The sequence below is a fragment of the Musa acuminata genome, chromosome BXJ1-7 (genome assembly GCF_036884655.1).
Source record: "Musa acuminata AAA Group cultivar baxijiao chromosome BXJ1-7, Cavendish_Baxijiao_AAA, whole genome shotgun sequence".
Lineage (NCBI taxonomy): Eukaryota > Viridiplantae > Streptophyta > Magnoliopsida > Zingiberales > Musaceae > Musa > Musa acuminata.
Window position 1 is genome coordinate 34,045,864 of NC_088333.1, and position 12,313 is coordinate 34,058,176.

Consider the following 12,313-nt stretch of genomic DNA (forward strand, 5'->3'; position numbering starts at 1 on the left):
TTGACTAATATCTATCATCAAATTTTAATTAGTTCTATTATAAATTTTATCCGATTATAGAGCCACATAATCTAACACTTCGCAACGATCCCGTGGATTGTGCACATCTTCACCCAACAAAAGAATTATGATAAAAGGACTACTATATTTGATGACAATTCACAACATATGCATACAAAACATAGTATCAACGTCAGTTCATACCTGCTGATTAAAACATCACAATGCAAAATAGCAGCAGAACTAATCAAATCATATACTAGTCTTGGTGGGTGCTAACCTTAAATATATAGTAGTCCTTGGTGGGAGCTTAACCTTCGTTTCCAGCCTGGTATTAACTTCACGAAGACCAGGACAAAACACACACACACACACACAATATATATATATATATATATATATATATATATATATATATAAACCATTCCTGGTGCAACAATGCATCCACAAAGAGCAAAAAGAAGAATTTTAAGAATGGTTTCAGATCCCTACACTTGTAGAGCTTGGGTACAATTCTCTCTCAAGTCAATCAAATTTTAAAGAACAAGAATGAAATGCTTACAAATGTAAGGAGAACCAAAGGGTTAGCAAATGAATGTAGTTTAAACCTGTAAATGTTTTTCTTCACTCAGTAGTAGTTGCATAATCATAATCAGCCGGATTATCTTCAACTGGTATCAGGGAGTCTGGGGTATAATGTATCTGTAGTGGCATCATACAAACATATGAGAATCACATCTTTACTAGCATACAGGTTGCTTTATCATTATTAAAACAAATTGCTGGATATTAAATAAACAGTAGATATTGTACCAAAATAAGATCATATTTGATAAATAAAATAATATCAATTAACTGAACACAATTTATGATTTTATGACCAAAAATGGCATGGATTCTTGCACTTCGAGAGCTTTAGTAAACATGTCTATTGCCAAGATGTATTTACTTTGTGATTGTTCAGGGCATGGGGTGGGTTCTACTTCCAAATAGGACCAACCTACTTCCTGGCCAGTGGGCTCAGACCCCAAGGTGGCATTGCAGGACCCAGGTCTGTTTAGGATATTTGTTAGTTATGATATCACACCGATGGCTCTTTTCAGTTTTTCAAAAACCAGCTCAATGATTCGAATATTCTGGAACATTTCTCATTCTGTTCCTTAAAGAGTTATGCTCCAGAAATCATGTAGATGACATGATATACCACCAAACCTCACAGAAAGGTGAAAGAAAATATGGAAGAGAAATCCTTGAACAAAAGAAAACAACAATGAGTTGCTAAAATCATCTGACAGTAGACTAATGAAGTCAAGAAAGTAATTATTACAAATAGTCATTTTATACATGTAGCATTAATGAAAAACTTACAGTAATTCTCGAGGTATGTATTGGTTGAAAGAAAACCGAATAGCTACTATGCAAAAACAAAGTCATGATGCATTTTCACTATAAACTAGAAGTTGGAGAGAGATGCACACAGAATTGTTAAAAGCAAGGCTGATGACAAAATAGACATAGATGCATAGAAATGTAAAGGATTCTGAAAAGAAAGCCAGACAAGACAGTCATTTTTAGACGTTATTTGGTAACAATTACGTATATAACTGCTTTAGAACTATAGAAATAGTTTGTAGAAACTGATAGAATCTCCGCTGATAAAATTAGGTAAATGTCTTGGAAAAGATGAAATTACCAGGTATTATAGGAAGTTTTTCATAGATAAATGCTAAACTGATTATCAAATTTGAATATTAAAATCTTAAGAACTAAGGAAAAGCTCACAATAAGGAAGATGTAAAGATTTAAAAATATGAGAAAAAGTAGATATTTATAGTTGACAGCACCTATAATTGAATTGAAGCCAATAACATACTATGAACTTTGAAAGAGAGTGAATTAAAATATCTGGAAACCTGTATGGATTTGCCCCAAGAAAATTCAAAGATACCAATTTCCTTGCTAAAAATATGGAGTTAGAAAGAACAAGTTCTTATACACATGTTAATAAGAGTTCACAGAAAAAAGTCAAAATTGTTTACTCATTAGACAAATTGATAATCATAAAAAAAAATCAGTGACGAAAAAATTACTAAGAACTATGGAATCACTACAGAGTTGTACTGACTGTCAGCTTCTTGCTTTACCTCTTTGCACTAGCAATTCAAGTACTTAAAAAGGCAATTCATTATAAATTAAGATAATTAAAAATCTTACTAATGTGGTGAAAAGTTGATTGTCTATGTGCATGTGTCGTTTGATGAGATTGAAACAGGATAAATAAGAAGACAGTGGATATTATTATCTAGAGCCCCATAACTCCCAACCATGCCGAAGCGGGTACATGGAAGGTGGCAATTTCAGCTTATTCATTGTTTTGCTTGAGTGGTCCAAACTCCAAACACTACCTTTTAAATACCTGAACTATTTATGTTTTGGATATAAGGCCACAAACCAGTCAAATTATAAACTAAAAATACAAAAAGAAAAAGAGTGAACCATCCTTGATGAGAAATCGTACATGTTGGGAAGTATGGGCAGCATATTAAAAAATAGCCCACTGGCCTTTAGTAGATTAAGAGATATATGGTAGAATAACAGTGATAGCCTCTGAAGAGGATTAAACAGAAACACAATCAGGTGGTATAGATCATCTCTCAGATTAGACAAATGGGGTAAAATAAACGAGGCTGTGCAATGTGATGAAAGTTGACTTCACATAAGCTCTGAACAAAGGGAAAGGACAGAGCTTATCTGGGAAGCTGTGACAACAAACAAAGAGAACACAAAATCCTTCAATAATTATTATCATCTAAAATTTGATCTTCCAAGCCACGAAAAACTAGAATTGGATTTATTAGTGAAGATAGTTTATAAGTGTTCATGGACTAATCTTCCAAGGTTCAAATTTTAAACCATGTCAAGCGTTATGTGTTCACTATTCTTTCTGACTAAAAAAGTTGAGCAGCTCTGACATGATATAAAATGTAGTAGCAAAATTCACTTGCAACACATGATTCTCTCTAAAGAATTGTACACTATAGTTGTAACCTACCTTAAACTTGGGAATTTCCTGGTGCAAGAACCACCACGGACCTGTTTTCCAATTTAATCTGCAAAATTGAGGACAAAGATAAAGCATTATTTGGCCAATTATATAAATTTTCTTAAGGTGCAGAAAAGAGGACACATTTAACAGTGGAAAATGATGATAAATGGTCACATGATTTCAGGACCAAGGTCTGTCATACGGGCGGTACATGTCGGTCCGACAGGCCAACGGTACGTGGACCGCCCGCTACCGGTCCGACTGTAGCAGCGCACTGTAGCACTGTAGCAGTACAGTGCACTGTTATATTAGCAGTACAGTGTACCAGTATACTGTAGCAATGAACTGTAGCAATACTACAGTGCTCAGTGCACCTGGGTGTACCGCTCTGTCACGAACGGTCGTCGCGCACCCGCAACAACTCCGTTCAACGAACCGTTCGTCTCTCACACCCACATGTACAGCTGCTTGACAGCATGTTTTCTCATGGTTTTGGGTCATTTTGCTTGTAAATATGTAAGTTCGAACAAGCTGCAGCGTTGCAAAGCGATCGCTCACCGAACCGAGCAAAACAGCCCCAAAACAGCCCAAAACGGCTCCGTTTTCGCGTGCCGCGGGAGGTGAGCGGAGTGCTGCCTCCGCTCACCAAAATGTCAGCCATCTCAGCACCCAGGAACCCCCCGGGTGGCACATGGCTGGATGGGGCTTCGGTTATATACCGGGCGTTGAACACTCTTTCGCAAGTTCGCACGTGACCTTTACGGGAACTTGGTTTTGCGCCCGGGACCAGGTGAGCGGCTGTTTGTGGGCTTGCAGCTGTTCGTTCATCCTTGAAAGCCTTGTTTTTCTCACTCTCCCTCTTTTCTCTTGTGCACACAAGGTGTTCGACGATTTGCTTGTAAAGCTTCCCTTTTCGCGAGATTTCGAGACTTGTCTGTTGCTCGTTCTTTCGATCTAACTTTCTTTCTCTTTTACAGGTCCTTCGGGACCTGCGAGAGGTTACAAAGTGGCTGATCCTTGCGGAGCAAGATCGCAAGGGCGAAGCGCGACTTAGGCAACGCAAGCTAAGTTCGCGTCTTTGCCACACGAGTGACTCGCGACTTCGGCAACGCAAGCTAAGTTCGAGTCTTTGGCCGCAAGGGTGCCTCACGCCTTAAGCAATTCCAGCTAAGGTCGTGACATTGTGGTATCAGAGCGGGCAAGCTCTTCGATCGAACAGCGAACGAACTTCGCAACTTCGCCATGGCAAAGCATCGTGGCGAATCAAGCAAGACGGGACAAGCCGGACCCTTGCCCCAAGCAGCCGCAGGTGGGCTGCATGTGCACACTCGCTCTCATGCTGTTGGAGCCGCTCAAGAGGAGCGTGGCAGCGAACAGGATGAGCGAGAAATTGGCAACTCCCCGCGAGCGGAGGAAGCGCAATCTGGTGCGCTAACTGGGAAAAAGAGTCATAAGGAGAGACTCACGACGGCGGAAACCCGCTTGGATGTTCTGGAAGCGAGCATGGAGGAACTCTACCATGGCCAACAAAGACTTGTTGGGGTAGAGAGCTCGCAAGAGGAAGCAGAGTCCAGGATCGACAAGGTCGAGGCCCTAGTCGACCGACTGTCCGATGACACCAAGGACTCCGTGCAGCACTTACAGGATGTTGTGGCGGAACTCACTACAAAGGTGGCCATGCTCACAAGAACGCTAAATGCAGGAGGGGGCAACACCCGCGCTGCACCGCCACAAAATTTGAGGGCACCTGAGCCCCATGGATATGGACGGGCCAGAGATGCCAAGGAGCTCGAGAACTTTCTGTTCGACATGAAGCAATACTTCCGAGCTACGAGGCCCGATTCTGAAGATACCAAAGTTTCCATAGCAACAATGTATCTGAACGGAGATGCGAAACTTTGGTGGCGCACTCGTTGGGAAGAGATCCAACAAGGTCGGTGTCGAGTCGACACATAGGAAGACTTGAAGCGGGAGTTGAGAACTCAGTTCCTACCGGAGAACACAGAGTTCGTCGCAAGAAGGAAGTTGAGACAACTCCGCCAAAGTACCACCATCCGAGACTATGTGAAGCAGTTTTCTGCACTAATGCTGGACATACAGGACATGTCCGAGAAGGACAAGTTGTTCAGCTTCCTTGATGGTTTGAAACCATGGGCTCAACAGGAGCTGAATCGAAGGAATGTTACCGATGTAGTCGGGGCAATTGCAGCTGCAGAAAGGCTCACCGACTTTGTTTCCTCTGAAGACCCAGCGAGAAGGAAACAATCTTCAGGCAATCGCCCTCCAAAACATTCTCGAGGGAAGGAGCTCGGGGGCGAACAGAAGAAGAAGAGCTCCCACAAAGGGCCGAACCCGAAAGGCAAGGCCTCAAAACCTGAAGGATGCTTCTTGTGCGGAGGACCGCACATGGTAAGGGAGTGCCCACAAAAACAGGCACTCAATGCATTGACGGCTTCCATCCACCCTCCCCGATCGGACAAGGGCAAAGTTGTCGCCCTTAGCTCAAGCAGTTCTGAATCCAGCAGCGACGATGAGGAGTCGCAAGGACCCCGAATGGGAGCAATGCGTTTGCTAAACGCTATGCGGGGTCAAGTGGGGGAGAACATGAAGACGAAGGCACAAAAAGCAGGAAGTAGCGAACTGATGTACGTGGACATCAAGCTAAATGGCCAAACGACCCGTGCAATGGTGGATACGGGCGCTACCCACAACTTCATAGCCGATCGCGAAGCACAGCGACTTGGGTTGACCTTGGAGAAGAGCCCAAGCCGAATGAAAGCGGTGAACTCGGAGGCCAGGCGAATCTCCGAGTTGGCGAAGGGTGTTCCTATCAAAATCGGGACTTGGAGCGGAAACACCAACATGATGGCTGTGCCACTGGACGACTTCCAAGTGATTCTTGGAATGGAATTTATGCACGCGGCGAAGTTGGTGCCGATGTCGTTCTTGAACTCCCTATGTATGATGGGAGGCGATGACCCCTGCGTGGTTCTCGTCTCTCGGAGAGGAACCAAGGAGCCCCAACATATTTCGGCATTACAATTGAAGAAAGGGGTGCGAAAGGGCGAACTGACATTCGTGGCTGCTATGAAGCTAGAGCCACTCAACGAAGAGGCCATTCAAGAACCTGCTGTGGTGGCGAACGTCCTGAAGGAGTTCAAAGACGTTATGCCACCCGAGTTACCGAAGACTCTTCCACCACGCAGAGGCGTGGATCACAGTATTGAGCTGGAGCCAGGAGTGAAGCCTCCAGCGAGACCACCCTACCGCATGCCCCCACCAGAGTTGGCAGAACTCAGAAAGCAGTTAGGTGAACTGCTAAGCGGTGGTCTCATCCGCAGCTCAAAAGCACCTTTCGGAGCTCCAGTTCTCTTCCAGAAGGAACAAGATGGGAGCCTCCGATTATGCGTCGACTATCGAGCCCTCAACAAAGTAACAGTGAAGAACAAGTATCCCATCTCGCTCATTGCGGACTTGTTCGATCAATTGGGCAAAGCGAAGTATTTCTCAAAACTCGACCTTCGGTCGGGATATTGGCAGGTGCGCATTGCTGAAGGCGACGAAGCAAAGACTACTTGTGTGACCAGATATGGAGCGTTTGAGTTCTTGGTGATGCCTTTTGGCTTAACCAACGCTCCGGCCACATTCTGTACTCTCATGAACCAGCTATTCAAGGAGTATTTGGATAAGTTCGTGGTCGTCTACTTGGACGATATCGTCGTCTACAACCAAACGCTCGAGGAGCATGTCAAGCACCTTCGGACGATTTTCAAGGTTCTCAGGGAGAACACGTTGTTCGTAAAAAGGGAGAAATGCTACTTTGCTCAAACTGAGATCCTATTCTTGGGGCATCGAATCGGTGATGGCTCCATTCGGATGGACAAGTCGAAGGTGCAAGCAGTTGCGGAATGGCGAACTCCAAAGAAGGTGCCAGAGTTGAGATCCTTCCTTGGTTTCGTCAACTACTATCGACGCTTCATTACCGGGTATTCGAAGCGGGCAACCCCACTGACGGAGTTGCTGAAGAAGGAGCAGCCTTGGAAGTGATCGGACAAATGTGAGATAGCATTCCAAGACCTGAAAGCTGCTGTCCTAGAAGAACCAGTGCTCAAATTGCCAAACTATGGAGAGCCCTTTGAAGTCCACACAGATGCTTCGGACTTCGCTATTGGAGAAGTACTCATGCAGGAAGGTCATCCGGTGGCCTACGAGAGCCGCAAACTCAACGAGACCGAGAGGCGGTATCCAGTGCATGAGAAGGAGATGACAGCAGTGATTCACTGTCTACGAGTTTGGCGACACTACCTTCTCGGGTCGCGATTTGTGCTGAGGACAGACAACATCGCCCTGAGTTATTTCCAAACTCAGAAGAAGCTCTCCCCAAAGCAAGCACGGTGGCAGGACTTCCTGGCTGAATTTGATATGGCAATGGAATACAAGCCCGGGAAGGCGAATGTCGTGGCCGATGCGCTGAGTCGGAAAGTGGAATGCGTGAATGCTGCACAACTGGAGGGCAGAGGCCAAGCAAGTCAATTACACTCCAACTTCCTTTCCCGAATCAGAAATGGATTGTATAGTGATCCCCAAGCAGTTATCCTGATGTAGCTCATCAAAGAAGGCAAGGCACGACGATTTTGGGTCCAGGAGGGACTTGTTTACACAAAAGGGAATAGGGTTTATGTTCCCCGAGTGGACAATTTAAGGCGTGAACTCTTAAAAGAGTGTCACGATTCCCTTTGGGCTGGACACCCCGGCATTCACAGAACGTTGGCTCTCGTGGAGAGGGCCTTCTACTGGCCAAAGATGGGGATTGATGTGGAGGAGTATGTTCGAACATGCCTTACTTGCCAACAAGACAAGGCGGAGCAGCAGAAGCCGGTGGGACTTTTGGAGCCGTTGCCCATACCATAAAGGCCATGGGAGAGCATTTCCTTAGACTTCATATCAAGCTTGCCACCTGTAGGGGGACTTGGATCGATACTCGTGGTGGTCGATCGGTTTTCAAAGTATACAACTTTCATTGCTGCTCCCCTACATTGTTCAGCTGAAGAGGCGGCCAGACTGATGATGAAGGGTGTAGTGAAGTATTGGGGAATCCCACACAATATCAATAGTGATTGTGATGCTCGGTTCCTGGGACGATTCTGGACCGAGCTATTCAAATTGTTGGGGTCAAAGTTATACTTCTCTACAAGCCTCCACCCCCAGACGGATGGCCAGACTGAAAGAATAAATTCGCTCTTGGAGCAGTATCTCCGGCACTACGTGAGTGCCAATCAACGAGATTGGGTGAAGCTGTTGGACATCGCCTAATTCTCCTACAACTTGCAACAGAGCTCTGCATCCAACAAGAGCCCCTTCGAAATTATCACAGGACAACAACCGTCGACTCCGCACACTATGGCAATTGGGTATACTGGGAGTAGTTCATCAGCCTATCATTTCGCAAAGGAGTGGCATCGAAATGCCGATATTGCGCGAGCTTACTTGGAGAAGGCGGCAAAACGGATGAAGAAGTGGGCAGACTTGGGAAGGCGACCACAAGAGTTCAAAGTTGGCGATTTGGTGTTGGTAAAGCTCCAACCAGCGTCACTCCAATTCTTCAGGAACAGAGTTCACAAAGGATTGGTGCGTAAGTATGAAAGGCCCTTCCCAATTATCAACAGAGTAGGCAATGTTTCTTACAAGTTGCAGCTGCCGGCGTGGTTCAAAATTCACAACGTTCTTCACGCTAGCAACCTGAAGGCCTACCATTCGGATCCGCAAGATGCTTCTCGAAGTGTTCCAACTCGGCTTCCTCCCATCACAGCCTCCTACGAGAAGCGAGTGGAAACCATTCTGACGGATCGTAAGATAAAGCTACCCAGCGGAGCGGAATAGACAGAGTACTTGGTGAAGTGGCGAAAGCTTCCCTGAACTGAAGCCAGTTGGGAGCCTGAAGACGCCCTGCGACATGAAGAAGAAGTCATCAACAACTACCAACAAGCGTCGACGAGGGCGTCGACAGTTTAAGTGGGGGAGAATGTCACGAACGGTCGTCGCGCACCCGCAACAACTCCGTTCAACGAACCGTTCGTCTCTCACACCCGCATGTACAGCTGCTTGACAGCATGTTTTCTCATGGTTTTGGGTCATTTTGCTTGTAAATATGTAAGTTCGAACAAGCTACAGCGTTGCAAAGCGATCGCTCACCGAACCGAGCAAAACAGCCCCAAAACAACCCAAAACGGCTCCGTTTTCGTGTGCCGCGGGAGGTGAGCAGAGTGCTGCCTCCGCTCACCAAAATGTCAGCCATCTCAGCACCCAGGAACCCCCCGGGTGGCACATGGCTGGATGGGGCTTCGGTTATATACCGGGCGTTGAACACTCTTTCGCAAGTTCGCACGTGACCTTTACGGGAACTTGGTTTTGCGCCCGGGACCAGGTGAGCGCCTGTTTGTGGGCTTGCAGCTGTTCGTTCATCCTTGAAAGCCTTGTTTTTCTCCCTCTCCCTCTTTTCTCTTGTGCACACAAGGTGTTCGACGATTTGCTTGTAAAACTTCCCTTTTCGCGAGACTTCGGGACTTGTCCGTTGCTCGTTCTTTCGATCTAACTTTCTTTCTCTTTTACAGGTCCTTCGGGACCTGCGAGAGGTTACAAAGTGGCTGATCCTTGCGGAGCAAGATCGCAAGGGCGAAGCGCGACATAGGCAACGCAAGCTAAGTTCGCGTCTTTGCCACACGGGTGACTCGCGACTTAGGCAACGCAAGCTAAGTTCGAGTCTTTGGCCGCAAGGGTGCCTCACGCCTTAGGCTATTCCAGCTAAGGTCGTGACAGCTCGGTACACCGTACCGTACCGGTGCCGAGCTCAGGTCGAAATACCGGTACGGTATTGCGAATCTTGTTCAGGACAACTGTTCATCTTAAATCTTGAACAATAACTGCAAAGCTTTGGATGCTTGACCAAATGGATTAGTTTCATCCAGTAGTCGTGAGACATTAAAACATAAAGTGAGCATAGAATCTATTTACTGACACATATTTCGTAAATATAATCAAATTTAGTGTTACCAGTCTCACACTGAAAGCATTTGAGCAGTGGTATGACATGAAAACATAAATTATTGCCACAAACAATGTCTAAAGGGGCAGCCAAGGCAGAAGACTCCGACAAATGTGGGGTCCAAACTACCCTACAAGCAAAGGGGTTGTTTTGATGACTCAATATTTTTGGTCACTCAGGACGCAAAGACAAATCTCACCACAACAACAATGCACTCCCTTGAATGCTCTAGAAGCAATGACTATGATGAGCAAATGTTGTCACTAAAGAAAAATCAGTAAAAAGAAGGTAGATCAATCCTAGCTTTACACTTTGACATATGAAACATTTAGTATGATTGGCAACAGCAAAAAATTAGAATGCAACATGACATTTCGTGAAATCAAAACTTTCCATAGGTGTACACCTTGTAGAAGGTACTGCATGCAATCTACATACTTTTTACCAGCATGAGAGATTATTACAAAATAAAAAAAAGTTCAATCGGCAAAAAGGAAATGCATTCTATGCCGGGCCAAAGTCGCCACTGTCATATACAATTAAAAGGAGTAAACTTTCTTTAGAGCATAACGAATAGTTTTCTATTTAACATAAAACCAACCAAACGAGAAAAGATATTGTCAAGCAATGTCAGACTCATTAATTGGATAGTAAGGTTTCTTCACAAATATCATCATAAGTTTTTGTATAATTCTAGCTCTCTGAGTACAAGAATGTCGTATGGTAGCAAAAAGTGAAATGTGTGGTGATTCCCAGAGATAAAATAACTGCTACCTCTATCAGAAGAATGTCAAGTTCTATCCAACAACTATATGTTTCAAATTGTAAAACTACAGAGAATGTGTGAGGCAAGAAAAGCAATATCAAACCACTGAATTAGAACTACAGGATGATGCACCACAGAACTTGCATTTTCAGACCACATTCCCATGGAGGGTGTGGAAAGATCCATCTAGCTAACACAAAGTAGGCACAATATTGTTGGCATGTGTGGCATTTGCATGAGTACAAAATTACAGTCAGGTGGGTGTGTGGGTGTGTGTGTGTGTGTGTGTGTGAGAAAGAAAGAGAGAGAGAGAGGCCTGCAACGAACATACAAATAAAAGAAGATTTTAGCATCCATACAAAATTTGTTATGACGATTAGCCTGATGGAATAATTGACCTATTAATTTCGTTGAGCCAAACCACTGACCAAAATACCTAAACTAAAGTTAAAAGTAGTGCACCCATCAAACTCTTATAAGAGAATCTTAATTTTAGCCCACTTATGATGTGGGACTAATTAAGCGTAGTATAGTCAAGATCAAACCCTAGCATGATGCATGTGAAGCACAGCTCAATGATAGCTCCAATCCGACCTATTAATTTCGTTGAGCCCAAATCACTAGCCAAAATGCCTAAGCTAAAATTAAGTACACTCATTAGACCCTTAGGTCAATCTTAATCTTAGCCCATTTCTAATGTAAGACTAATCAGGATGTTACATTTGGAGTGAAGGCTGGAGCTCATAAGTTAAAGCCCTACAGCATAACTGTTTTCCTATCAGCAAGATTAAGCAACCTGACCAAACAATTTAATAGCAGTTTTACATTAAAACTTCCTCATAAATGAGCAGCTGTCATATCATATTTTCAGTCACATATTAAGCAACAGATCTATAGCAGACCTTGAAACTAAAATCATGTGAAGATGAAAAATGACAGCCAAATCAACACTGACAAAATTTTTTACCTAAAAAATCCTGCCATCATCCGCAAGCCCATGAAAAGGGTCAAGCCAGACCAAACTCCTGCAAGTCCAAATACAGATGGAGCAAACAACAAAAATGCAGAAGACATAGCCCCAACCACCATCTGCAAAAAAAATAACGTCGATTTTAAAAATGAGCATAAGCTGAAACCACATTTGATGCCAACATCTCGAAAAATGCATCATACCATTGACCACGCGGAATATGCAAAATCGGAAACACCATAATGGAGGCCATCAAAGATAAATGCAAGAGCATTGACAGGTTGAGTCACACTGACAAACTTAAATCAATTGAAAAAAATTAACACAGACACATAGAGATAAGCATACTCCATTCTGCTATCACATTCGTACCAATGCACCAGTCCTAACAATCTGTAGCACTCCAGCATCTTTGGTGAATAGTTCCGCAAGATTACCAAATGATGCACCTAGGACTATTGTTAATGCTATGCCGGTAAATAGCCCTGC

At 44.2% G+C, this 12,313-nt stretch overlaps 1 protein-coding gene across 3 annotated transcripts in view; it reads right to left on the bottom strand.

The window, feature by feature from the left end:
- Window positions 1-447: 447 nt before the first annotated feature.
- The window catches only part of LOC135679077 (protein DETOXIFICATION 45, chloroplastic-like), a 37,719-nt gene continuing 25,853 nt past the window's right edge, over window positions 448-12,313 (bottom strand). For all 3 annotated transcript variants that reach the window (XM_065192481.1, XM_065192480.1, XM_065192482.1), the window contains 5 exons: window positions 12,197-12,313; window positions 12,028-12,123; window positions 11,822-11,943; window positions 3,053-3,110; window positions 448-702 (listed from right to left, as the gene is read on the bottom strand). In XM_065192481.1, the coding sequence (XP_065048553.1) occupies window positions 625-702; window positions 3,053-3,110; window positions 11,822-11,943; window positions 12,028-12,123; window positions 12,197-12,313 (471 nt within the window). In that variant the 3' untranslated portion in view covers window positions 448-624. The remainder of the gene's footprint in view (window positions 703-3,052; window positions 3,111-11,821; window positions 11,944-12,027; window positions 12,124-12,196) is intronic.